This window comes from Brassica napus, chromosome A6 (assembly GCF_020379485.1).
Source record: "Brassica napus cultivar Da-Ae chromosome A6, Da-Ae, whole genome shotgun sequence".
NCBI classification, from domain to species: Eukaryota; Viridiplantae; Streptophyta; class Magnoliopsida; order Brassicales; family Brassicaceae; genus Brassica; species Brassica napus.
In genome coordinates, this window is record NC_063439.1 from 24,512,132 (window position 1) to 24,539,556 (window position 27,425).

The 27,425-nt window shown below is 38.8% G+C and overlaps 4 protein-coding genes across 12 annotated transcripts; 2 read left to right on the forward strand and 2 right to left on the reverse strand.

The window, feature by feature from the left end:
* The first annotated feature begins 879 nt into the window (after positions 1-879).
* LOC106415151 (ABC transporter B family member 22) lies at positions 880-5,737 on the forward strand. Its single transcript, XM_048735349.1, is given in 8 exon segments — positions 880-1,484; positions 1,759-1,813; positions 1,909-2,087; positions 2,174-2,631; positions 2,721-3,261; positions 3,350-4,246; positions 4,334-4,752; positions 4,754-5,737. Coding segments are annotated over 8 exon segments (3,693 nt in total). The 5' UTR covers positions 880-1,289; the 3' UTR covers positions 5,703-5,737.
* LOC106415155 (kinesin-1 heavy chain-like) lies at positions 1,604-14,104 on the reverse strand. 4 transcript variants are annotated; one of them, XR_007314486.1, is made up of 11 exons: positions 13,849-14,104; positions 13,436-13,605; positions 13,227-13,289; positions 13,110-13,129; positions 12,966-13,010; positions 12,831-12,892; positions 12,603-12,730; positions 12,359-12,447; positions 12,060-12,183; positions 11,279-11,362; positions 1,604-1,853 (listed from the first exon to the last, which is right to left on the reverse strand). XR_007314486.1 is itself a non-coding variant. In XM_048735352.1 (10 exons), the coding sequence occupies exons 1-10, from the start codon at positions 13,919-13,921 to the stop codon at positions 11,345-11,347; spliced, it is 792 nt and encodes a 263-aa protein (XP_048591309.1). In that variant the 5' UTR covers positions 13,922-14,104; the 3' UTR covers positions 11,156-11,344. The 4 variants fall into 4 exon arrangements, 1 of the variants encoding a protein (XP_048591309.1); XR_007314487.1 differs by lacking the exon at positions 1,604-1,853 and adding an exon at positions 5,777-6,003 and having other exon boundaries at positions 11,278-11,362; positions 12,359-12,441; XR_007314485.1 differs by lacking the exon at positions 1,604-1,853 and adding an exon at positions 5,777-6,003 and having other exon boundaries at positions 11,278-11,362.
* LOC106415154 (cTAGE family member 4) lies at positions 5,777-23,320 on the reverse strand. Of its 6 annotated transcripts, none has more exons than XR_007314484.1 (11): positions 23,113-23,320; positions 22,719-22,888; positions 22,575-22,637; positions 22,451-22,470; positions 22,317-22,361; positions 22,184-22,245; positions 21,970-22,100; positions 21,769-21,857; positions 21,457-21,580; positions 20,617-20,749; positions 5,777-5,952 (listed from the first exon to the last, which is right to left on the reverse strand). XR_007314484.1 is itself a non-coding variant. In XM_048735351.1 (10 exons), exons 1-10 carry the CDS (start codon positions 23,183-23,185, stop codon positions 20,732-20,734), a joined length of 786 nt encoding a protein of 261 aa, XP_048591308.1. In that variant the 5' UTR covers positions 23,186-23,320; the 3' UTR covers positions 20,429-20,731. The 6 variants fall into 6 exon arrangements, 4 of the variants coding, with proteins under 4 accessions (XP_048591308.1, XP_013711245.2, XP_048591307.1 ...); XR_002652893.2 differs by lacking the exon at positions 5,777-5,952 and adding an exon at positions 15,686-16,166 and having other exon boundaries at positions 20,670-20,749; XM_048735351.1 differs by lacking the exon at positions 5,777-5,952 and having other exon boundaries at positions 20,429-20,749; positions 21,769-21,851; positions 21,970-22,097.
* Positions 15,888-20,460, forward strand: LOC106415152 (ABC transporter B family member 22). Its single transcript, XM_013855788.3, is given in 8 exon segments — positions 15,888-16,103; positions 16,331-16,385; positions 16,519-16,697; positions 16,791-17,248; positions 17,345-17,885; positions 17,995-18,132; positions 18,135-18,896; positions 18,982-20,460. Coding segments are annotated over 8 exon segments (3,696 nt in total). The 5' UTR covers positions 15,888-15,908; the 3' UTR covers positions 20,350-20,460.
* Positions 23,321-27,425: the final 4,105 nt, after the last annotated feature.

A 27,425-nucleotide genomic window follows, 5' to 3' on the forward strand; every position in this document is an offset into this window, starting at 1 on the left:
ATTAATAGTTTAATTTTTTTCTAACAAGATAAAATAATAATAAAACCATATGAGTATGAAGTTTTATTTAACAAATATTCAGATTAAAAGAAATATATATTTTAATATTTTTTAAATTAAACTATATAAAATAAATAAATACTTAAATTTTGAAATTTACATTGAACAAGTAATGAGAATTTAATATATTAATTCCAAAATTTTCATTGAATTTTAAAAAATGATTATAAATCACAAAAACTATTAATAGTCTCATATTGAAAATTTTATTATTAATGAATTATTATCTTTTAAACTTAATTCTATGTCATATAAAATAAATAAAAATGACTTTTTGGATTTATTTATCATAAAGTGATTAAAAAGAAATAACAATAATTGTTTGATTTAAATGCAGGTTCCAATTTAATTATATACGTAGATGATTCAATATATATTTATTATTTCATGATATGTAAAAATGCAAATATATAATAATAGGTAAAAAAAATTATATATATAATACTGATCTTAACGTAGTAAAAGTTTTAATCATAGGTTTTAGATATTCTAGAGTGTGCAACTTTAAAATAACTTCTTCGCTCACTAAAAACAGAATCAGTATGGATTTGCTTCTTTTGGCATTTCTATTTGAGTTTTGTTTTTCCAAAACCTGGCTAGAGGCAAGTCCGAGGTGGGAGACATGAACTAGTGAATAATGTTTTAAAAATCATTTATGTGATTCTACGAGTCTGAATATAGATATAATGAATATTTTTGAAGTTTTAAAAATAAAAATAACGCATAGAAACGATTTAATAAACAAATTTGATAAGAATCAAATCTTCGTGTATGTGTTAATTAATAGGCCAATAGTATCTTTCTGTATCTCAAATGCTGATATAAAACGACCAGGAAGAAGTTAACCACAACACTACACAAGAACAGGTGCCTGAAAAAGGCTGTGATGAGCTATCGTTTCCTTAAGGTTCAAGTAGTTTAGAGCACCATTAACCTAGCATCCCTAATGGGGTGCTTATTTCTTTATTTTATTTTTTATAGTTTTTTGTTTGATTTTAAAAATAAAATAAAAAGAACCAATCGCGGGCCGCCACGTATTAGTGGAATCCGCGAAACAGTGCAAACCCTGAAAAAACACGGTTCTTAATTAGACTATGCAGGCATCGGTGTTTAGTTTTTATGTGAGACCCATTCTTTATTATAATAATTCTTTTTAAGCTCCTCCACCTAAGCGTCTGCATTGCTGCTGCTCTTAGAAAAGAAGGAAGAGGATAAGGAAGAAGAAGAAAATGACGAGTTGGGCAAGCATAAGATCAATTTTCATGCACGCGGACGGTGTGGATTGGATGTTGATGGGATTAGGATTATTCGGAGCCGTAGCTGATGGCTTCATCACTCCTATTTATTTACTTATCATCGGCTTACTACTAAATGACTTAGGTGGTTCTTCCAGTGATAGAACCTTCATGAAAGCTATCTCCAAGGTTCTTTTTTCTCTTTGTTTTCTGGTTTACTCTGCAACTAGACATGACAAAGTAGACCAAAATTTGCGTGTTACCTGACCTCTTAATAGTTCTCTGACCTTATGAATGAATGCTATACGTTTGTAAAAATATATTCATATGCAATTTTATAAGAATTGAGCTATTCGTATGTGAATCATGCGTAAAATTTCCGTTGAGAATACATATAATTATTATTTTCATTAAGAAAAGTCTAATGTACCTTGCTTCTTTTTGTACATGGGGTAATTAACAGAATGCTTTAGTTTTGCTTTATGTGGCTGCTGCATCTTGGGTGATATGTTTCCTTGGTAAGTGTTTTAGACCGTGTTTCTTTTCATTTCTTTTATTCTATAAAGAAAACATCAAATACAAAATATTAGTTTGGGCATTTCTATATAAACAGAAGGATATTGCTGGACAAGAACAGGGGAGAGACAAGCAGCAAGAATGAGAGAGAGATATTTGAAAGCAGTCTTAAGACAAGATGTGGCTTACTTTGATCTTCATGTCACCAGCACTTCTGATGTTATCACCAGTGTTTCTAGTGACAGCCTCATCGTCCAAGACTTCCTCAGTGAAAAGGTCTCAACTTTCTCTCTCTATATTTTCATTCTAAACATGTTTCTTTGTTTTTAAACCGTTTTTTTAATGGTTTTAATTTTAAGCAGCTACCCAACTTTTTGATGAATGTATCTGCGTTTTTCGCAAGCTACATTGTGGGTTTCATCATGCTGTGGAGACTCACAATTGTAGGCTTCCCTTTCATCGTTATCCTCTTGATCCCTGGACTCATGTACGGACGAACCCTCATTGGCATATCGAGGAAGATACGCGAAGAGTACAACGAAGCTGGTTCTATTGCCGAGCAAGCCATCTCTTTGGTGCGAATCGTCTACGCATTTGGCAGTGAGACTAAGTTGATAGCTAAATTTTCAGTTGCGCTTCAAAGCTCGGTGAAACTAGGGCTGAGACAAGGGATAGTTAAAGGAATCTCCCTTGGGAGCAATAGTATCATCTACGCCATTTGGGGCTTCATGACTTGGTATGGAAGTCGGATGGTTATGGACCACGGCGCTAAAGGCGGTACCGTCTTTGCAGTCATCTCATGCGTTACCTTTGGCGGCACGTAAGTAACTAGGGTCAAGACTCGTAGCTTTTCTTGACATAAAAGAAACCATTTTTTATATTTGGTAATTGGTATCTTACATCTTTCAGATCACTTGGTCAAGGTTTGTTGAATCTCAAATATTTTTCAGACGCGGTTGTAGCAGGGGAAAGGGTCACCAAAGTGGTGAAAAGAGTTCCCGATATTGATTCAAACAACATGGAAGGTCAAATTCTAGAGAATATTAAAGGAGAAGTTCAATTTAAACATGTAAACTTCATGTACCCGTCGAGACCTGAAACCCTAATCCTTGACGATTTATGTTTGAGAATTCCATCAGGAAAAACTGTTGCTCTAGTTGGCGGAAGCGGGTCGGGAAAATCAACTGTGATATCGCTTTTGCAGAGGTTCTATGACCCGGTCGCAGGAGAGGTTCTCATTGATGGTGTGCCCATTAATAGGCTGATGGTAAAGTGGTTAAGGTCGCAAATGGGTCTAGTTAGCCAAGAGCCAGTGCTCTTCGCCACATCGATAAAGGAAAACATATTGTTTGGAAAAGAAGATGCGTCCATGGATGAAGTAGTGGAAGCTGCAAAGGCCTCAAATGCTCATACTTTCATCTCTCAGTTCCCTCATGATTACAATACTCAGGTTAGATTCCAGTTTTAAGTACAAACTTCTTATGTTTTCAAAGTTGGATCAAGACATTTATTGTTATTTAAAAAAAAAAACAAAACAGGTTGGAGAAAGAGGAGTGCAAATGTCAGGTGGTCAGAAGCAGAGGATTGCAATAGCACGTACCATGATTAAATCACCAAAAATTCTCCTTTTAGATGAGGCAACAAGTGCATTGGACTCGGAATCAGAAAGAGTAGTCCAAGAAGCCTTGGACAAGGCCTCTCTTGGTCGTACAACTATTGTTATTGCCCACCGCCTCTCTACTATTCGTAATGCTGATGTTATTTGTGTAGTCCATAATGGTCGCATTGTAGAAACAGGATCACACGAAGAGCTCATGGAGAATTTGGATGGTCACTATACTTCTCTGGTTCGCTTACAACAGATGGAGAATGAAGAATCAGATGTTAACATCAGCGTAAGGGTGCAAGGAGGTCAATTATCAATTTTGAGCAAAGATTTGAAGTATAGTCCAAAACTCTCTATTGATAGCGGGTCTAACTTGTTAACGAAATCAAGCACTGATTCGAATACTCCTGGTTTGATACCTAAGGATAAGAAGCTGCATGTGCCATCATTTAAGAGATTGATGGGAATGAATAAACCAGAGTGGAAACATGCAATATCTGGTTGCTTAAGTGCAGCTTTATATGGGACCGTACAACCAATAAACGCATATGTTTCAGGATCGATGGTGTCACTGTATTTCTTAACGAATCATGAGGAGATCAGGGAGAAAACAAGGATCTATGTGTTGGGTTTTGTTGGTCTAGCACTGTTTGTTTTCTTGACTAATATCGTTCAACATTATAGTTTTGCTTACATGGGTGAAAGCCTAACAAAACGTATACGAGAAAAGATGCTCTCAAAGATATTGACCTTTGAAGTCAATTGGTTCGATGAAAACGAGAACTCGAGTGGTGCAGTTTGCTCAAGACTTGCCAAAGAAGCTAACTTGGTATGTCTTCCGCCTTATTAACTTGAACTTAAGTGAACAATTTTTTCTTTGAACAGTTCTTGATTTTCTAGTGTTTTGTTACTATAGGTGAGATCTCTGATTGGTGAACGGCTATCATTGTTGGTACAAACCATATCAGGAGTGACCCTAGCTTGCACACTTGGTTTGGTAATCGCCTGGCGATTAGCCATTGTGATGATTGTGACGCAGCCAGTGGTTGTTGCATGCTTCTACACTCAATCCATTCTGCTCAAAAGCATGTCCAAAAGAGCAATTAAAGCTCAAGATGAGAGTAGCAAACTTGCAGCGGAAGCTGTCTCCAATATCCGCACCATCATAGCTTTTTCGTCACAAGAGAGGATCTTGAAGTTACTCAAAAGGGTCCAAGACGGTCCACGGAAAGAAAGTGTTCGCCAATCATGGTTAGCAGGGATTGTATTGGGGACTTCACGAAGCCTTTTAACGTGCACTGGGGTTCTGAATTACTGGTATGGTGGAAGACTAATAGGATGGAAAAATCGCGGCAAAAGCATTCTTTGAGATGTTTATGATCTTTGTGAGTACGGGCAGGGCTATTGCAGACGCTGGGACCATGACTACCGATTTAGCCAAGGGCTCGGATGCAGTTGGGTCTGTGTTTGCTGTGTTAGATCGATGTACAACCATTGAGCCGGAGGACCCAAATGGATATCTTCCGGAAAAGATAAAGGGACTAATCAGCTTTGTTAATGTGGACTTTGCTTACCCCACCCGACCAAATGCGGTTATATTCAAGGACTTTTCCATTGAGATAGAGGAAGGAAAGTCGACAGCTATTGTAGGTCCAAGTGGGTCAGGTAAGTCGACAATAATTAGTTTGATCGAGCGGTTCTACGACCCGCTAAAGGGTTCGGTGAGAATCGATGGCCATGATCTGAAGTCGTATAATTTGAGGTCGCTTCGTCGACACATAGCTTTGGTTAGCCAAGAGCCAGCTTTATTCGCCGGGACTATCCGAGAGAACATAATGTACGGAGCAGCATCTGAAAACATCGACGAGTCTGAGATAATCGAGGTGGCAAAGGCAGCAAACGCTCACGAATTCATCACATCACTATCGAACGGCTATGATACCATCTGCAGAGCCAGAGGACTGCAACTATCGGGTGGGCAAAAACAGAGGATTGCGATAGCTCGTGCGGTTCTGAAGAACCCGTCCGTGCTGCTCCTGGATGAAGCCACGAGCGCTTTGGACAGCCAGTCTGAGCGCCTGGTCCAGGACGCGCTCGAGCGAGTGATGGTCGGAAGGACGAGCGTAGTGATCGCGCATAGGCTTAGCACGATCCAGAACTGCAACGTGATCGCAGTTTTGGACAAAGGGAAAGTAGTTGAATGTGGAGACCACTCGTCCTTATTGGCAAAGGGTCCCACGGGAGCTTACTTCTCATTGGTCAATCTCCAAAGAAATCTCTGCTGACTGGCAACATGCCGTTTTCCGTTTTCTCTTAAACAGAAAGAAGATAAGTAAAGAAAGAAGATGAAGAGCAGGGAAACCATAAAGATGTTTTTTTCTTGCAAGTCTTGCATTCACTTATGAAGTTTTGTTGCTGTTAATGTAAAGAAAACCATGGTATCAAAGATTTCAAGAGAATTAAACAGAAAACGTAATAAGTGTTGAAGACACTAGAGGACTAGTGTTTGCTTCATCATTACGCATTTAGTAAAATTTCTATAGTAAGTGGTTACTTATATCCTCAGATGTGAAAGTAGACGTCTTATAATATTTACGTGCAGAAATAAACGAAACGCACCGTTTTGCTCTGAGGGGGATTTTGAGGCGATTTCGATCTAGGGTTTTGCGGATGATTGCGGCAGCGCCGCCAGACTCACTTGGCTCTCAGGAGAGGGTTAGGGGTGCTAAGGAGATTGTCGATGAGGGTTCTACGGTAGGGAAGTCGGATTTTGAAGCAGTTTCGAAAAAGGAGATCCCGAGCTGGGTCGATGTTGCGCAGGATAAGAAAGTTCTGAAGAAGTTTGATGTGGAGGTCTCTAACAAGGATGGTTTACACTCGGTGATGATTCCGGAAGATGCTCTAAAGACTTCGACTCCGCTATGGGAGGACTTTGTGGTCGGGAAGTTCCTGGACATATCTCCTCACGTGGCGAAGGTTCACATGGTCTTGAATAAGATATGGAAGTACGGTGATGCGTCTATGAAGGTGGAGGTCTATGAGGTTAATGCAACAACTATGAGGTTTCGAGTCTCAAGTCCGAGGGCGAGGGAAAAGATTCTAAGAAGGGGCATGTGGAATATTGCTGGAGTTCCAATGGTTGTCACAAAATGGACTCCGCGAACGGAGGAAGAGAAGCAGGAGGAGGAGGCATTACCAATGTGGGTGCATTTACAAGGGGTTCCGCTTCACATGTACTCATGGGAGGGTCTCAGTTTCATTACAAGTGCTGTGGGGTTTCCAGACAGGTTGCATCCGGAGACGGTTGCTTGTTCCAATTTGGAAATCGCCAAGGTCTTTGCTAAAGTGGATATCTCGAAGCCCTTGCCCAAAGAGATCAACTTTACAAGGAATGGTAAAGAGTTTGTGGTAGGATTCCACTTCCCCTGGCTCCCATCTAGGTGTAAGCTATGTGACAAGTGGGGTCATACAACAGAGGTGTGTGTGTTGAAAGGGAAAGAAGTGAACCTTCCTCCCAAAGGTATATCCACAGAGGATGAAGTGAGCTTGAAATCTCTGCACACGCATAGCGACGTGGAAGTTCAGGTGGAGCATTTGGAAATAACTAAGGGAGAGGAGGTACTGGATGTAGTAGAGACACAACAGGAGATAGAGAATGTAGATGTGGGAGAAAATGAAGTTGGAGGTGAGACAAACTGGGCGTTAGTCTCTCCAACAAAGGTGGGACGCTCCCCAGGGAGAACATCTTGTCAATCAGAGGATATTCATATATCTGTGTCGAAGTTTGCAGTTCTTAGTGTTGAGGAGGAACAAGAGGAGGGTGAAATCTCAGAAAAGGGTCAAGCGCTTACTGTTGTGAGCATTCCTGACAGTGAGAGGGGCATAGTTGAGAACGTGGAGGGTCTCGCTCAACAATCCCAGGTTGATCAGGAGTGTGAGGTGAAAGAGACTGGGGCGAAGCGTAAGCAGAGTAATGTTAAAGGGATAAAAGAGAAGAAGGCTAAGTCTCAGGATACTAATCCTTTGGCAATGAGCACAAGGTCTTCCTCTCGCCATCTTTAATATGTCGAGTTTTTTTTGGAATGTGCGGGGGTTTAACAAACGCTTGAAGCATTCAGTAGTTAAGAATTGGTTAAGTAACAAAGATTTGAAGTTTGGGTGTATTTTGGAGACAAGAGTAAAGGAGATAAAGGCGAGAAGAATTCTGGGCTCTGCATTTAGTGGTTGGTCTTCCATGACGAATTACGAGCACAGCCAGGGAGGTAGAATATGGCTACTATGGAGAGATACGGTTCGTATGACCCCGGTATATAAAACTGATCAGTTGATCACATGTGCGGTTGCTCTTCCAGGAGAGGAGGAGTTTTTCTGTTCGTTTGTATATGCCAGTAATCAGGTTGAAGACAGGAAAAACCTGTGGGAAGATCTATGTCACCATCATAACTCTCCACTGTTTCAAAGCAAAGCGTGGATAGTCATGGGGGACTTTAATGAAATCTTGGAGGGAGGGGAACACTCAGAGTTTGACAGTATGGCTAGAGTGCCTAGTGGGATGAGAGACTTCCAAAGAATGGCTCTACATTGTAATCTCTCGGACATGGCGTTTCAGGGGCCGTTATTCACGTGGTGCAATAAGAGGGAGCATGGGTTGGTGTGTAAGAAGCTTGACAGGGTTCTAATAAACGATAAGGCGCTTCATAGATTTGCTAACGCTTACTCTATTTTTGAGCCAGGAGGCTGTTCTGATCACTTGCGATGTAGGGTTCAAGTTTTGCAAGATGTTGAGAAGATAAAGCGACCGTTTAAATATGTAAACGCGATAGGTAAACTACCTAATTTCATCCCAATGGTCCAGGAGTATTGGGACTCGACAGAGAAGCTGTTTCTGTCCACCTCTGCTATGTATAGGTTCTCAAAAAAGCTCAAAAATCTTAAGCCCCTGATCAGAGAGCTAGGCAGACAGAAGTTGGGTAATCTATCTATCAGAGCACATGATGCACACAACACGTTATGTGAAAAGCAGAAAATCACTCTAGCCAACCCAACCAGTGAGGCAGTGCGGGAGGAGGGTGAAGCGTATGAGAAGTGGCTGCATGTGGCTGAGCTCGAGGAAGATTTTCTAAAACAGAAGTCTAAACTGCACTGGTTAGATGTGGGTGATCAGAACAACACGACCTTCCACAACTCGATCAAGACTAGGCAGGCTCAAAACTCAATGAGGGAGATAAGATGTCAAGATGGAAGTATTGTTAAAAAACATTCTGAGATTAAAGGGGAAGCAGAGAGGTTCTTCTCAGAAGTGTTAAACAAAGTTCCGGTAGAGTTTCAGGGAGCCACAGAGGAGGAGCTAAGAGATCTCCTGGACTTTGAATGCTCCACTGAGGATTGTAGGCTACTAGAGGCTGAAGTCTCCGAGGAGGAGATCCGTAGAGTTCTGTTCTCTATGCCATCAAACAAATCCCCGGAGCCCGATGGATTCCCCTGCGAATTTTTCAAGACAACATGGCCAATAATAGCTTCGGATTTTACTATAGCAGTCCAGTCGGTTTTCAAGCTGGGGTTCCTTCCGAAAGGTATTAACTCCACCATCTTAGCACTTGTTCCAAAAAAGACTGCTGCGCAGGAGATGAAGGATTATAGGCCCATAGCGTGTTGTAATGTGCTCTACAAAGTGGTGTCTAAAATCCTTGCAAACCGTTTGAAGATTATTTTACCGAAGATTATTGTGGAAAACCAGTCTGCGTTTGTGAAAGGCAGACTCATGATGGAAAATGTGTTGTTAGCTTCTGAGCTAGTAAAGGACTACCACAAGGACAAGATCTCCCCCAGGTGCGCAATGAAAATTGACATCTCGAAGGCGTTCGACTCGGTCCAATGGTCCTTTCTGCTGAATAGTCTAAGGGCTTTGGGGTTTCCGGCAAGATTCATTCATTGGATCACGCTCTGTATTACCTCTCCGTCCTTTTCAGTTCAAGTCAATGGGGATCTTGCAGGCTATTTCCAGAGTGCTAGGGGGCTGAGACAGGGTTGCTCGCTATCACCCTATTTATTCATCGTCTGTATGAATGTTCTATCGCTAAAGCTTGATAAGGCTGCAAGAGAGAACAGATTCAGACTCCATCCCCGCTGTCAGTCTCTATCTCTCACTCACTTATGTTTTGCCGATGACCTAATGGTGTTTGTAGAAGGCTCAAAGGAGTCCATAGAAGGTGCACTCATGGTATTTGATGAATTCACAAGTTGGTCGGGTCTATCTATAAGTCTTGAGAAGTCCACGATCTATATGGCTGGTATTGTCGAAGAGGAGATGAGCAGAATATTGAGGAACTTCCCTCTTGCTGTGGGTGAACTCCCGGTCCGGTACTTGGGATTACCCTTGATGACTAAAGCCATGAGAAGATCGGATTATCTTCCACTTATAGAAAGGATCAGAGAGCGAATTAGCACTTGGACGAGCCGGTTCCTCTCTTATGCAGGAAGACTGCTACTGATAAAATTCGTGCTAATGAGTACTGTACTCTTCTGGGCAGGTGCGTTCAGACTCCCTAGTCAATGCATCAAAGAAATTGAGCAACTATGTTCAGCTTTTCTCTGGAAAGGTCCGGAGCTGAAGAGCACTGGAGCAAAAGTGGCTTGGCGGGATGTGTGTAAGCCAATAAGCGAGGGAGGATTGGGGATTAGAGCGTTAAAGGACGTAAACATTGTCAATGGTTTAAAACTCATTTGGCGAATGTTGGTGGGTGATTCATTGTGGGGGAAATGGCTTAAATCAAATTTGCTGAAGAAGAAGAGCTTTTGGGAAGTGAGTGGTAGCACGCAGATGGGCTCTTGGATTTGGAGGAAGATGCTCAAACTGAGGGCAGTAGCTAAGACATTCCATATGAAGGAGGTGGGTAACGGGCGTCATACTTCTTTTTGGTATGATAAGTGGTGTGATTTGGGCGTTCTGGCTGAGATACTTGGAGACAGAGGTATCATAGATATGGGTGTTCGTAGGGAAGCAACGGTAGAAGAAGTATTAAATAATCATCGGAGGAGAAGGAGGCATAGGGGAGCTTCTCTTCAAGATATTGAAAAAGAGCTGGTGAAACTTGCTGAGAAGCAGAGTAATTCAGAGTTGGACAAAGATCTGTGGCGCTGGTCCTCGGGGTTTAAGCAAAAATTCTCTACCATGGAGACTTGGCAGTTGATAAGAGAGACGGGGCTGCAGTGTGACTGGGGAAGCAGGGTCTGGTTCTCCAAAGCTACTCCAAAATTCGCTTTCATAACCTGGCTTCCTTTCAAAGATAGACTTTCAACTCTGGATCGCGTCTCTCGTTGGAGTCAAGGAATTGACACTACATGTGTACTCTGTAAGAATGCTCCGGAAACGCGAAGCCATATTTTCTTTGAATGTGCTGTTTCCTCTCATATTTGGGAGCAGCTCACCAAAGGGATAATGCGCAATTCCTATTCTAACTCATGTGAGACTGTAATGCGATTGATCTCGGCTAGCATGGAGAAGAAGAAGCGTTTCTGCATCAATTATGCTCTTCAAGTAGCTATGTATTTCTTGTGGAGGGAACGAAACAAGCGGCGTCATGGGGAACCACCGATGCCACTGTCTGTTATGCTCAAGCTCATTGATAAGACCATCCGAAATAAACTCAGTTTGGTGCAGGGGAAACGAGTAAAGGGTCTTGAAGAAGTGCTGCAGTTCTGGTTTAGTACAAGACTGTAAATACTTTAGACAGACTAGGAGTTTTGAAAATTGTATAGAGATAGGAGTAGTTCCTCATAAACAAGGTTTCACTTGATGTACAAAGGTTTTTTGATGAATAAATTTAGCATTCATTCAAAAAAAAGAAAGTAGACGTCTTACCATTTTGGAACCGGAGTAAATCCATCTTCCTTCAAGCAACACATAGATAGGTAAGATTCTCTTTAACTAAGACGCCACCATATCCTGTCAAAAATAAAATAAAAACAATATTGTAAACATGAAAGATTTCAGAAAAAAAGTGAGATAATATTGTGTTAAAAAAAAAAAAAGTAAGATTAATATATAACAAAATACAAGCTCAGTCTACATATATTACTCACTATCACAAGAATTTTGACTGTATAATCTAGTCATCACTATCCTCTTTACCATTCTATAAAATTGTACAAGTCCTAGCTAGCCAAACAAGCTAAACACATGTATTCTTTCAGGATAAGAATTCGAACTAAAAATAGGTAGAACCTATATATGATGATGCATTTTCCTCACTATGGGGTTTACAAAGTATCATCCATAAAGTTGGATGTTCAATAGACTACAAAAGTCTTAACTAGATAATGGCTGCTTCAGCCTGTCTAACAGAAAGCAGGTAGGTCTATATGTGATTGATGCCTTCTACTTGTCTTAACTTTGAGATTCTGGAAAACGTTTATTGGTTTCTGTTATATAGTTAGACTAACAGATAGCAAACCAAGTTATAGGATAACTAGAGTAAATAAAGTATATTTGAACTTAGATATGTCACAGACCGTATGTCAATGCTCCATATAATCACACAAACCATAGACAGGAATATAAAAGCTTTTAGTTACAGTATCTTGATAGCAATTTGTGAAAGTTGTTTAAAATAGAGACAAATAGTTTGTAAGGTTCGACATACCTGGTCTCCTTGGAGAAGTAAGCTCAAGACTTCCAAATTTTCTGCCTGGCAATGTTGGCATCGGCATCTCTTCTGCAGCTCTTCCCCCAGTGAAGCCAATGTCTGTTCCAGCTCAGAACTCTGCGTGTTGCACGTCAAGGAAACTATTGGCAAATGAGAATAAAAGTAGAAGCACTCGGCTGCTCTTAAATTCTAGCAAAAAAATGGTTGATGCAGAGTAGTAGGCTGTCTCAATAGGAACAGAACTAGTTGGTGCAGGTTATAAACCATGCTTCACTAGCTACTGAAAATAAGGATATCTAGCGAGATTTTGTACTGAATTTGTTATGCCTTTTATGGCCTCCATGAGTGACATCTTCTTCTCATATTCATCAAGCTCTTTCTGCAGCTACAGATAGAAAAATAGAGTTATCAACCGAGTTTTGTTCACGTCACAGAATGTTTAAGAACAAGTTAAAACAGGGAATGGATAAGCTAGCAAACAGTAATTGGAGGAGCGAAGTAACTTTCACGTAATAGATTGATACAAAGACTAACCCTTACCTGTTCTTTTATCTTCTGCTCTGCTAGGAATCCATCCTCCTCTTTTGCCAATTGAGAATTAACATCAGATAGCATATCCTTGATTGCTTGTGAATCAGCTCCGTGACCATCCTCAAAAACTTTGACATCTGCTGACACGAAACATATCCACAACAAGCCATTGTCTCTTAATAAATAGTCACAAACTTGACAAGAAGAGTAAACTGCAAAAAAAAAAAGTCTACTAACTTGCAGTTATGCTAGTACTATCATCATTGCCCACACGGGAGGCTACAGTTTTCTGGAACACCCTATTACAAAGCAAACAATTTTAAATGTGTACCGACAGCATAAGGTGAAAAGGAAACTGAACAAGAAAACAACCTTATTTCCTTGTTCAGCTCAACCATTTGGCTTATAAATTGATCTCTGCATAACAAAAAAAAGTACTAAGCAATTATAAACACACAAACTTAAGTTCACGTATAGAAAGTAGAACTAACTAAGATGTTAGAAAGAAGAAATCACCTAAGTAATCCTTCCTTGTTCTTTGTTTCGCCATCCACAAAATATTCCAGAATGTCAAACAGGGAATAATCAAACCATAAGCTCTAAATCTACTATAAAAAAATGTATAAGCAAAACCTTGAGAGCATCCACTTCATTGCCAACAGTAGAAACTTCATCCTGAAGAAGAGCAATCCTTGCCTGTGAAAAAAAGTACACTAAGTTGATCAGTCACTAGCCATAAGCAACACAACTAGATCACACACCTGTACATGATAATCGAGCTGATCAGTCACCAAAGGTACTGAGAATCGGAAAAACCAAGTGAATCAAGCAGAACAGAAAACCTCAAGGGATTGAATCGTAGCATCGTTCAAAGACGATTCAACTTCGTAGCCGTTGAGCTCCTCTTCCGCCACTTCTTTGATTCGTTTCGCATGTTCAACATCTGCATTCGCTGCTTCCACTTCCGATTGTAGAGATTCGATCCGCTTCTTCAATCCAACCACTCTTTGCTCTTTACGAGAAAATCACCAACAATCAGATTCAAAATTTCTCTAATTACAGAAACAATCAAGCTCGAATTGCATAAAGCTAACACCTAAACCCTAGATTTCACCAAAATTTCAATCAAAACGCAGATCAGCTCCTAATTTTTCAAAATCTCTTCCGATTCTTCGCCGTTATCTTTCTCAGCGAAATCTCGAGACCTTTCCAGGAAAACAAAATCTACCGAAAGTAAGAGAGATGATCTTACTACCTCCACGAGATCTTTCAGAGGTGAAGTCGCGGATCAGAGAGAGAAGCTGCTTCTGCGTATCGATTCCCGCCATGGTTTCTTCGTCACTGGAAAAATATCTCACTTCCCGTTCTGAAAAAGTATGCGTCAGTAAGAAGCGGAATAATCAGATAATCTTCGGCCCATGTATATGGAGCCCAAAATACTAGGCCCAAATAATTTGGCAATATTATTCTAAACGATGTGTGTCGTGTGACCTGTGTCTCCGACTCCAAGTGGGAAAAAAGAGGGATCAATTCTATTTCTAACCTTCATAATTCTCTTTTTGCTATTTTCTATCTGAATTTGGGTATTGTGCCAACTTTATCCTAAAATAACATTTTTAAAATAAATTATCCTTGACAATTTTCAAAAAGGCTCAAGAAGGTCCACGTAGAGAAAGCATCCGCCAATCGTGGTTAGCTGGGATTGTGATGGGGACTTCGAGAAGCCTCGCAACATGCATGCACTTCGGTTTTAAACTTCTGGTAGGGTGGTAAACTCGTCGCTGATGGAAAGATAATGTCAAAAACATTCATTGAGATATTCATGATTTTTGTGAATACTTCCTCTTGAGGATTAGTCTGGCCTTCTCCGGATGCAACATGCATGCATCTCCGGAGGAGAGTGTGAAAAAACGACAAATCAGAAATCGTTGAGGCGGCTAGGGCAGCAAATGCTCACCATTTTCTTACGTCGTTATCGGACGGCTACAACACGTACTGTGGAGACAGATGGGTGCAGTTGTCCGGTGGGGCAAAACAGAGGATTGCGATAGCTCGTGCAGTTTTGAAGAACCCGTCGGTGTTGCTTCTTGATGAAGCGAGAAGCGCGTTGGATAGCCAATCAAAACGTCTGGTGCAAGAATGCCCTCGAGCGTGTCATGGTCAGATGCACGTGTGTCGTGATTGCACATAGGCTTAGCACGATTAAAACATGTAATGCTATTGATGTTTTGGACAGAGGAACAGTGATCGAATGTGGTAACCACTCGTCCTTGTTGGCAAAGGGTCCTACAGAAGCTTATTTTTCATTGGTTAGTCTCCAGAGCAATCTCTGTTAAAAGGTCTCATATGTATGTTTAATAAAATTCTCTTATTATTGTTTTTGGCTTTCTAAACGTCGTTAGTTCCTTGGATCAATTTAAGTATTATTAATCAAGGTTTCAGATATTCTAGAGTTTGCAACTTTGGGGATGGATGACTTACCCCATACCATGCATTAATAAATTATTAATAAATTGATTAATTAAAATCAAAAACGTTTATGCAAATACTCCAACCCCGCAAACTTATTATTTTCTATAGCTTTACGTTTAAGATCAGAGAAAGATCTTTGTCAAAAAAAGATCATACAAAGATAATAAAAATATATGCAATAGTGTCATTATTGAAACTATATCGAAGTTTTATACTAATATTTCCTATGATGTTATGTAAAACAGCTAAAGTCAATGATAAATTGATCACATGTCTGAGTAACATACATTATTTGTCTTTAAATGTTCAAATTGCTCTTTAATTAAGAGTATGATTGATGGCTATACTAAACTTTTTCGACGAATAAAATAACTTTGTTCAGTAAAAAAAACAGAATCAGTATGGATTTGATTCTTTTCGCATTTCTATTTGAGTGTTGTTTTCCCACAACCTGGCCAAATTCGCAAGTCCGAGGTGGGAGACATGAAACTCGAGAGATAATGCTAACAGAGATCATTTAGTGATGATGTTTTAAAAATCATTTTTTGTGATTCTACGAGTTCGAAATAGACACAACAAGTATTTTTAAAGTTTTAAAACAAAAATAACGCGTAGAAACGAATTATAATAAACACATTTTATAAGAATCAAACTTTCGTGTAGTAATCTTTCTGTGTCTCACATGCTAATATAAAACGACCAGGGACGGGAGAACCACAACACTACACAAGAAAAGGCGCCTAAAAAATGCTGTGAGTGAGCTATCGTTTCCTTAAGGTTAAGGTGTCGTACAGGTCTTTTCTCTCAAACAGTTTAGAGGTGAAGGAAAAGGAGAAAGTTAAAATGAAGATTTGGGGAAGCATAAGATTGATTTTTATGAACGCGGACGGTGTGGACTGGATGTTGATGGGATTAGGATTAATCGGAGCCATTGGTGATGGCTTCATCGCTCCTATTATATTTTTCTTCACCGGCTTACTACTGAATGACATAGGTGGTTCTTTCAATGATGTAACCTTCATGAAAGCCGTCTCCAAGGTTATTTCATTTCTCTCTTCTTTTTGCTCTTAGTTTTCTGGTTTTGGTCTCTATCCTCTGCAACTAAACATACGAAGTAGACCATATATATGTTAGGAACGGCAATAAGTGCAAAAACGTTATATAAATGTGAATCTTGACATGAAATTTACGTCGAGAATGTTATAATTAATCTTTTCATTAGGAAAAAAAACTAATGGTTTCTGTACACATTGGGTGATTAACAGAATGCTGTAGCTATGCTTTCTGTGGCTGGTGCATCTTGGGTGGTCTGTTTCCTTGGTAAGTCTTTTAGACCATGTTTCTTTCCGTTTTTCTTTTAAATCTACAAATTAAAATTTATTGGTGCATTTGTATAAAGCTAACTATTTATGTAAAATTTGTGAATGGATTTTAATATTTATATACAAAACAGAAGGATATTGCTGGACAAGAACAGGGGAGAGACGAGCAGCAAGAATGAGGGAGAGATACTTGAAAGCAGTGTTGAGACAAGATGTGGTTTACTTTGATCTTCATGTCACCAGCACTTCTGATATTACCAAAAGTGTTTTCAGTGACAGCCTCGTCATGCAAGACGTCCTCAGCGAAAAGGTCTCACCAGTTATATATCTTTCTTTAATTTTCATTCTAAACATGTTTCTTTGTTTTTAAACCATTTTTAATTAGTGATTTTAATGGAAGCAGTTACCGAACTTTTTGATGAGTGCATCTGCATTTGTCGCAAGCTACGTAGTGGCTTTCATCATGCTGTGGAGACTCGCAATCGTAGGCTTCCCATTTATCGTTCTCCCCTTGATCCCTGGACTGATGTACGGACGATCCCTCATCAGCATCACGAGGAAAATACGGGAAGAGTACAAAGAAGCTGGATCTATTGCCGAGCAAGCCATCTCTTTGGTGCGAACTGTCTACGCATTTGGCAGTGAGACTAAGTTGATTGCCAAATTCTCAGCTGCACTTGAGGGCTCGATGAAGCTAGGTTTAAGACAAGGATTAGCTAAAGGACTAGCCCTTGGGAGCAATGGTATCATCTACGCCATTTGGGGGTTCATGACTTGGTACGGAAGTCGGATGGTTATGTACCACGGCGCCAAAGGCGGTAACATCTTTGCAGTCATTATGTGCGTTACCTCTGGCGGCATGTAAGTAAACTAGGTTTAATAATGCTCTTCGATTTTCTCTGACATAAAAGAAACATTATATTATAGTTTTAAGATTTTCTATCTTACATCGTGCAGATCACTTGGTCGAGGTTTTTCGAATCTCAAATATTTTTCAGAGGTAGTTGTAGCAGGGGAAAAGATTACCAAAATGATAAAAAGAGTTCCGGGTATTGATTCGGACAACATGGGAGGTCAAATTCTAAATAACTTTAAAGGAGAAGTACACTTTAACCATGTGAAATTTATGTACCCCTCTAGACCTGAAACCCCAATCTTTGAGGATTTATGTTTGAGAATTCCATCCGGAAAAACTGTGGCTCTGGTTGGTGGAAGCGGGTCGGGAAAATCAACTGTTATATCGCTTTTGCAGAGGTTCTATGACCCAGTCGCAGGAGAGGTTCTAATAGATGATGTGCCCATTTATAAGCTGCAGGTGAAGTGGTTGAGGTCCCAAATGGGTCTAGTTAGCCAAGAGCCAGTGCTCTTCGCCACATCTATAAAGCAAAATATATTATTTGGTAAAGAAGATGCGTCCATGGATGAAGTAATGGAAGCTGCAAAGGCCTCAAATGCTCATACTTTCATCTCTCAGTTCCCTCATGGTTACAAAACTCAGGTCTTCTTTTTTTTTGGGATCAAATTTATATTCCACTTAATAGACCAAACCAGTTATGTTTGTTATAGATAGTTGGACTAAGCCGTATTTTTAATTCTTGCACGAAAAGGTTGGAGAGAGAGGAGTGCAAATGTCAGGAGGTCAGAAGCAGAGGATCGCAATTGCACGTGCGATAATCAAATTACCAAAAATTCTCCTTTTAGACGAGGCAACAAGTGCACTAGACTCAGAATCAGAAAGGGTAGTCCTCTAGAAGCCTTGGACAATGCCTCTGCTGGCCGTACAACTATTGTTATTGCACACCGCCTATCTACTATTCGTAATGCTGATGTTATTTGTGTAGTCCATAATGGCCGCATTGTAGAAACTGGATCACATGAAGAGCTCATGGAGAATTGGGATGGTCACTATACTTCTCTAGTTCGCTTGCAACAGATGGAGAATGAAGAATATGATGTTAACATCAGTGTAAGGGTGCAAGGGGGTCAATTATCGATTTTGAGCAAAGATTTGAAGTATAGTCCAAAACTCTCTTTTGTCGATAGCAGGTCTAACTTGGCAACAAATTCAACCATTGATTCGAATCTTTCTGGTTCGATACATAAGGATAAGAAGACGCATGTGCCATCGTTTAAGAGATTGATGGCAATGAATAGACCAGAGTGGAAACATGCAATGTGTGGTTGCTTAAGTGCAGCTTTTTATGGGGCCGTACAACCACTAAACGCATATGTTGTAGGATCAATGGTGTCAATGTATTTCCTAACAAGTCATGACAAGATCAGGGAGAAAACAAGGATCTACGTGTTGGTTTTTGTTGGTCTAGCTCTGTTTGTTTTCTTGACTAATATCGTTCAACATTATAGTTTTGCTTACATGGGCGAAAACCTAACAAAACGTATCCGAGAAAAGATGCTCACAAAGATGCTGACCTTTGAAGTCAACTGGTTCGATGAAGGCCAGAACTCCAGTGGTGCAGCTTGCTCAAGACTTGCGAAAGAAGCTAACTTGGCATGTCTTGCGCCCTATTAATTTAAACTTTAGTGAACAACTCTTTGAACAGTTCTTGATTTTCTAAAGTTTTTTTTTATCACAGGTGAGGTCGCTGATTGGTGAACGGGTGTCATTGTTGGTACAAACCATATCGGGAGTGGCTATAGCTTGCACACTTGGTTTGGTCATCGCTTGGCGATTAGCCATTGTGATGATTGCGGTACAACCAGTTATTGTTGTGTGTTTCTACACTCAACGCATTCTGCTCAAAAGCATGTCCAAAAAAGCAATTAAAGCCCAAGATGAGAGTTGCAAACTAGCCGCAGAAGCTGTCTCCAATATTCGAACCATCATAGCTTTCTCGTCACAGGAACGGATTTTGAAATTACTCAATAGGGTCCAAGAGGGTCCACGGAGAGAAAGCGTTCGCCAGTCGTGGTTAGCAGGGATTGTGCTGGGGACTTCCCGAAGCCTTTTAGCATGCACAACGATTTTGAATTACTGGTATGGTGGAAGATTAATAGCAGATGGAAAAATCGTGGCAAAAGCATTCTTTGAGATGTTTATGATCTTTGTGAGTACGGGCCGGGCTATTGCAGACGCTGGGACCATGACTACCGATCTAGCCAAGGGCTCGGATGCAGTTGGGTCTGTGTTTGCAGTGTTAGATCGATGTACAACCATTGAGCCGGAGGACCCAAATGGCTATCTTCCGGAAAAGATAAAGGGAATAATCAGGTTTGTCAACGTGGACTTTGCTTACCCCACCCGACCAAATGTGGTTATATTCAAGGACTTTTCCATTGAGATAGAGGAGGGAAAGTCGACAGCTATTGTAGGTCCAAGTGGGTCAGGTAAGTCGACAATAATTAGTTTGATCGAGCGGCTCTATGACCCGTTAAAGGGTTCTGTGAGAATCGATGGCCGTGATCTAAAGTCGTATCATTTGAGGTCGCTTCGTCAACACATAGCTTTGGTTAGCCAAGAGCCAGCTTTATTCGCCGGCACTATCCGAGAGAACATAATGTATGGAGCAGCATCTGAAAACATCGACGAGTCGGAGATCATCGAGGCGGCAAAGGCAGCAAACGCCCACGAATTCATCACATCACTATCGAACGGCTACGACACGACCTGCGGAGACAGAGGAGTACAACTATCGGGTGGGCAAAAACAGAGGATTGCTATAGCTCGTGCGGTTTTGAAGAACCCGTCCGTGCTTCTCCTGGATGAAGCCACGAGCGCTTTGGACAGCCAGTCTGAGCGCATGGTCCAGGACGCACTCGAGCGAGTGATGGTCGGGAGGACGAGCGTAGTGATCTCGCATAGGCTTAGCACGATCCAGAACTGCGACACGATCGCGGTTTTGGACAAAGGGAAAGTAGTTGAATGTGACCACTCGTCCTTGTTGGCAAAGGGTCCTACAGGAGCTTACTTCTCATTGGTCAGTCTCCAAAGAAATCTCTGTTGACTGTCAAAGATGCCGTTTTGCTTTTTCTCAAAAACGGAAAGAAGATAAAGTGAAGAAAGAAGATGAAGATGAAGAGCAGGAAAACCAAAAAAATGTATACTTAGTTTTTTTCTTGCAAGTCTTGCATTCACTTATGAAGTTTTGTTGCTGTTAATGTAAAGAAAACCATGGTATCAAAGATTTCAAGAGAATTAAACAGAAAACGTAATAAGTGTTGAAGACACTAGAGGACTAGTGTTTGCTTCATCATTACGCATTTAGTAAAATTTCTATAGTAAGTGGTTTACTTATATCCTCAGAGGTGAAAGTAGACGTCTTACGATTTTGGAACCTGAGTAAATCAATCTTCCCTCAAGCAACCCACATGTAAGATTCTCTTTAACTAAGACACCACCATATCCTGCCAAAAAAATGAAACAATATTGTAAACATGAAAGATTGCAGAAGAAAATGTAAGAAATTACAAGCTCAGTCTATATATATTACTCACCTTTACACTCTCACAATAAATTTGACAATATAATCAAAGTCATGTTAGCAGATACTACACAGCTAAGTAAGACATGGTTTTCTGATCATCACTACTCTCGTCACCATTGTATAAAATTGTTACAAGTCGTAGTTAGCCGAACAAGCTAAACGCAAGTCTAAATGTTTTAGGATGAGAACTCCAACTGAAAAGAAGCAGAACCTATATATGATGATGTAATTTCGTGACTACACGGTTTACAAAGTATCATCGATAAAATTGGATGCTCAATAGACTACAAAAGTCTTAACAATAGAATGGCTGGTTCAGCCTGTCTAAAAGGAATCAGGTAGGTCTATATGTGATTGATGGCTTCTATTTTTCTTAACTTTGAGATTCTTGAAAGCGTTTACTGATGTCTGTTATATGGTTAGACTAACAGATATCAACCAAGCTGTAGGATAACTAGAGTAATAAAGAAATATTTGAACTCAGATATGTCACAGACCTTGTGTCAAAATACCCTATAATCCCACAACCGTAAATACGAAATTAAAAGCTTTTAGTTACAGTATCTTGATATCATTTCGAGAAAATTATTTGTAAAATGAGTAAATAGTTTGTAAGGTTCGACATACCTGGTCTCCTTGGAGAAGTAAGCTCAAGACTTCCAAATTTTCTGCCTGGCAATGTTGGCATCGGCATCTCTTCTGCAGCTCCTCCCCCAGTGAAGCCAATGTCTGTTCCAGCTCAGAACTCTGCGTGTTGCACGTCAAGGAAACTATTCTTCTGAAAGAATGGCAAATGAGAATAAAAGTACAAGCATTCGCTTGCTCTTAAATTTTAGCAAAAGAATGGCTGATGCAGAGTAGTAGACTGTCTCAATAGAAACAAAAGTAGTTGGTGCAGGTTATAAACCACGCTTCACTAACTACCGAGAATAAGGATATTCAGCGAGAGCATGCACTGAGTTTGTTTTCTCTGTTATGGCCTCCATGAGTGACATCTTCTTCTCATATTCATCAAGCTCTTTCTGCAGCTACAGATAGAAAAATAGAGTTATCAAACGAGTTTGTTCACGTCATAGAATGTTTAAAAACAAGTTAGAGCAGGGAATGGATAATAGACTGATACAAAGACTAAACCACTACCTGTTCTTTTATGTTCTGCTCCGCTAAGTATCCTTCCTCCTCTTTTGCTAATTGAGAATTTACATCAGATAGCATATCCTTGATAGCTTGTGAATCAGCTCCATGACCATCCTCAAAAACTTCAACATCTGCTATTACGGAAACATATCCACAAGCCATTCATAAGAAGTGAGAAAATTGACAAGAGTAAACAGAAAAAAAAAAGGCTACTCACTTGCTGTTATGCTAGTACTATCATCATTTCCCACACTGGAGGCTACAGTTCTCTGGAACACCCTATTAGAAAGCAATCAATTTTAGATGTGTACAGGCAGCATAAGGTGAACGCCAATAGACTAGAAAACAACCTTATTTCCTTGTTCAGCTCAACCATTTGGCTTATAAATTGATCTCTGCATAACCAAAAAAGTAATAAGGAATTACTAAAACACAAACTTAAGCTCATGTAAATAAAATTAAGATGTTAGAAAGAAGAAATCACCTAAGTAATCCTTCCTTGTTCTTTGTTTCGCCATCCACACAAAAAAAGTTCCAGAATGTCATACAAAGACAATAATCAAAACCAAATGCTCTAAATCTTCTACAATAGATCATATAAGCAAAACCTTGAGAGCATCTACTTCATTGCCAACAGTAGAAACTTCATCCTGAAGAAGAGCAATCCTTGCCTGTGAAAAAAAAAGTACACTAACGATAAGAAACAGATCCTGTACATGTTAATCGAGCTGAACTAAGCACAAAATAGAAACCTCAAGAGATTGAATCGTAGCATCGTTCAAAGACGATTCAACTTCGTAGCCGTTGAGCTCCTCTTCCGCCACTTCTTTGATTCGTTTCGCCTTTTCAACTTCTTCGTTCGCTGCTTCAACTTCCGATTGCAGAGACTCGATCCGCTTCTTCAATCCAACCACTCTTTGCTCTTAACCAGAAAATCACAACCATAATTTCACTAATTACAGAAACTATCATGCTCGAATCGCATACAAATCATATCCAAACCCTAGATTTCACAAAAATTTCAATCAAAACGCAGATCAGCTCCTAATTTTTCAAAATTTTCTTCCGATTCTTCGCCGTTGTCTTTCTCTACGAAATCTCGAGACTGAAAACAAAAGCTAGAGAAAGTAAGAGAGATGATCTTACCTCCACGAGATCTTTCAGAGGTGAAGTCGCGGATCAGAGAGAGAAGCTGCTTCTGCGTATCGATTCCCGCCATGGTTTCTTCGTCGCTGGAAAAATATCTCACTTCCTTTCCGTTTTGAAAACGTTTGCGTCAGTGGGAGGCGGAATAATCAGATAATCTTCGGCCCATGTATATGGAGCCCAAACTTCTAGGCCCAATTATTTTGGCGATATTTTAAATTAGGGGTCTAGCATTATAGCTGGCTCAAGTGCTACATGTACATGCACATGCACATCCACGATTTATTCTAGTTTTGTTTATATATTCTTTTTGAATACTGACGGACAAATTAAACACAAATTAATAATTTTGTTGTGAAAATTTAGATAATTACACAAAACTCACAATATAGAACTGTTCAGAATAGTATAAATAAGATTCAGGAGTGGTCAGGACTAATATAATAATATGCTGTTTCAGTAAATATCATATAAAATGAATGTGGGACTATGAAAACTGTTCGATTTACTGTATGTGCCACACTATCTATCATCCAATATGTTCCGTTACCAAAATATCTATATAGAGCTATATACCAAAAAGGGTCTAACAACAGAATACACCATGGCACTGTTCTTTGAGGAGAATCTGCGTGAACAGATATAATTTTCGTAGGAGCCACGTTGAATCCACAATATTTTTGAGTGTTATTTTTCCAAGCTAAGATTTAATTACGAAATTGACTATATTGTAAACTATAATGGAATACACCTTGAAGTAATTACTATGTTTCATTAGTTAGACAAAGTTATTATTATTGTTTTATCTGTGTTCTTGTTTTCAATGTGTTCGATCGATTGTCTCATCAAGGATGAGTATTTTGATAGTGGTTAGTGCGAGTACTTTGGCTGAAGATTGAATGCAAAAATCACAACATATACAAACCAAAAGAATCACAACAAATACATATATCTGAAACACGTTTCTTGAAGTTCGAGCTACCTTTAAAACAAAATCATAGCTGCATGACAAGTTTGAGTTTGGACTTCGACCATAAATAATTATTTGGTAGTTTGTTACATGCGTTTCAATTACTTCTGACATTAGTTGAAAAATATTTTAAACTCGGATTAAACAGTATAGTGATCACTCAGAGAGAAATCTATTATGTAGAACTAAATGTATTTTACCGAACTGATCAAATCTAGAACATATCAGAAAACATATACATATATAGAGAGATATCTGTATCATCCAATATGATATTTAGTAAAGTGTTTGAAGTACGACAATGAATAATCGAACTAAACATGAGTTTAACTAGTGGCTAAAACTCCGAAATTACCTAGTAGGAATCCAAAGGGTTATAGGTTCAGTTTCCGTTGGGAGGATCTTCTCTTTTAAAAGATTTAATTTAAAATGGTATAAGTCTCACCTTAGAGAATATACATACCTTCGGATCCAGAACTTCTAGACATTCAAAAAACAAATTGAATAATTACTATTCATTAGTTCAGAAGCAGTACTTTGAAATATATGAAAAGCATCCATTAATACCGCAGTGGTATGTATTAGTTACTCAAAACAACTATTAATAGATTGAGGTTTGTGTTACAAAAAAAAAAATTGAGTTTTATATATGGAAAATATTAATCCCTTGACAAAAAAGCAGTATATAATAATAATCTATTGTCGGTGTACACTTTGAAGGATGATGTGAGTTTCAGTGGTAGTGAAGGAGTGATATATAATCACTACTGGTAGGACAAGTTGAAAAGCAATTGGTTATGACTGAAGGGTGATGAGCCTTTTGCCACTTATGGAAACCTGCAACTCATATGATTTGCTGGATATGTTGTGCTCAGCTTGTTTAGTGAATGTATAGTTCTGAGTAAAGTGGAGTTTGGCTTTCCTTCACCTAAGACATGATATGACATGACATGTATTATAAGCACCCACTCATACTCATCCTCATACTCATACTCACACTTTCAAGTTCCACTTTCCTTTTTTCCTTTTCTCATCAACAGTATTATAGCATGTAAATGAAAGGTTGTTTGATGTTTTAAATTCTTTTGAAAAGATGTATATATACTTGTGTTTATATAAGTAAATATAAGTTAAATGTATTTAAATAATAGTGTTCCAAAAAATTGTATATTTACATAATTATGAGATTTTATATAGCTTTTGATTGTTCAATGGCGGAAACTTAAATTAGCATTTAGTTTAAACATAGCGTTTTTATTGGCTATGTGGCTACTGTATATGGTGAATATGAAGAAGCCTAAATATATTAGTTTTAGATGGAAATACATGCAATCAATGGAATCAAGAAGTTTTGCAATTTGCACTAGATCATGACACTCTAGCGAATGGTTGAATTCTCAAAGTCCCCACAAAGTTGTACCGATCAAGCAAGTCAATGACAAGATAATTAACACTTGTATTAATGCTGAGCCTTCGATTGTCTCCAAAGCAATCATTTTGCTAATGTCGTAACGGCTCTGGAATTACATTTCAAGCTTTATTGATAACAACAATACAGGATCTTTGAAGCCGAAAGTTATACAAGAGTGAAATTGGAAGGGCATGCAATTGTAAAGTTGCTGAATGCTTGGATGGTACACAAGTGGATTTTGGGATTCACAAGAAAAGTGAGACATTGGCTTTGAAAGCTTGAAGAAGTGGGATAATTTAAGTTCATCGACAAGGAAATAAAGTTACAGTTGTCTTTTGATTAATTATTAAACTCGAACCATAAATATCTAGTTGAAGTCACACTTGGCAGTGGAAAGCATGGGTTATAAACATGGCGGTAGACATGAAGCACTGATTATATATATGTCACTATCATAATGCATCTTTCTTGGCCAACTTGGAATCTTTAAAGGAAAAGCAGTTTTCTAAAATGTGGTATATGCCAAAACGTTCAAAAACTTAATTTATCATTAAAACGTTGGAAATAAGTGCGTGTATATATCATTTTATCTATAACTTTTATAGGTTTATTTTTATAGCAGAACAAGTTCTAGGAGTCATCTAGACAATACAAACGTCAGGCACTGTTGGGTCACTTGAGAGCGATTACCGTTTTTTAATCTTACAATCGACAAAAGAAATGAGATTTCTTTGGTTGCTTAAATTGCGTATAATCGAAATAAGAAGTGAAACATAAAGAAGGTGAACAATGTGTCCCCCACTAGTTTCATTCTTTGTGTGCCACTAGATTTTGGACGCAATATTCAAATCATTACACTTTGGCGAAATTTAGGAAAATCTTTTTTTTTCCACTTACTTCACTAGCTATCTTATGATCGAGTCCTACGAGGGAGAATACGGATCTCTGAACATGTTAACGGTAGAATTTGGTGACCATAACCCAAAATTAAAGGTCAATAGTTAGCATATATAATAATATTGATGCTTATGTGTTGGGTGTACAATCAAACAAATTAGAGATTTTGAATCTTAATACCCAACTGAAACGCTATTGACAATTTTACGCATTTGGCTTGAGTTTAAGCAGTTTGTTATAATTAATTTTTATCTATATTTATATTATTGTATATACCCTAATACTTGAACTATACATCACTTAAAGTGAGTATAGGTTTTCAAATAGTACAATGGAACGAGCAAGTTCTTTAATAGCTAAACTAGTTATTTGTTGAGCTATTAGGGACCAATAAATAGATAGTGTGATTTCATATGATAGTTATATGTCGTCACTAACTATAACCTCTAATTACACTACTGGGTTCCACATATTTGCCTCTGTCTATTTTTATTTCCATTCACACAACCGTGTTCTCGGATTTAGCATTAATGATTGTACTTGGTAAGATTCAATCAAATGAACAAAAATCATTTCAATGACTTTTAAACAATTATTCCATATGGTATTTTTGTGAATAGATGTTCAAACCTATTGAAAAGTGAATTTGTAAAACATAATTTCATGATATCTTAGTATATCTTCACTAGTCTATAGTATGATTTAGTGTGATAAGACTCTACCAACGATGTGTTATTGTGCATATTCAATAGCATAATTAGCTTACAGAAGCTAGCTGGTGCCCTAACGATATACATTACTTAATATGCTGCTCAGATGGTTTTATCTACTTAGACTACTTTTGAGTTAGTGGTTAAGTTTGTGAGTTTTTATTTTCATATGATATGTTCGAGTCGCATGCTCTTTTCTATAAATTTCTACGCTCTCTCGGTCTCCCTTTGTTTAGGCCTCTTTCACTGATTGCACTTTTTTATCTACCTTAATAGTTAATACCTAATATTACATTTATTTTTATTCTATAATGTACCAAAGTTT

What these genes read in the sequence shown, in the direction of transcription:
- LOC106415154 (XM_013855790.3), bottom strand. Translation starts at nt 23,185, where the DNA reads ATGGCGGGAATCGATACGCAGAAGCAGCTTCTCTCTCTGATCCGCGAC. An exon ending in CTCTGAAAGATCTCGTGGAG is followed by an intron (nt 22,889 to 23,112) that starts GTAAGATCATCT and finishes TTTCTGGTTAAG; the next exon opens with AGCAAAGAGTGGTTGGATTG. An exon ending in ATGAAGTAGATGCTCTCAAG is followed by an intron (nt 22,471 to 22,574) that starts GTTTTGCTTATA and finishes GGCGAAACAAAG; the next exon opens with AACAAGGAAGGATTACTTAG.
- LOC106415155 (XM_048735352.1), bottom strand. Translation starts at nt 13,921, where the DNA reads ATGGCGGGAATCGATACGCAGAAGCAGCTTCTCTCTCTGATCCGCGAC. An exon ending in ATGAAGTGGATGCTCTCAAG is followed by an intron (nt 13,130 to 13,226) that starts GTTTTGCTTATA and finishes GGCGAAACAAAG; the next exon opens with AACAAGGAAGGATTACTTAG. An exon ending in AACAAGGAAGGATTACTTAG is followed by an intron (nt 13,011 to 13,109) that starts GTGATTTCTTCT and finishes TTTGTTATGCAG; the next exon opens with AGATCAATTTATAAGCCAAA.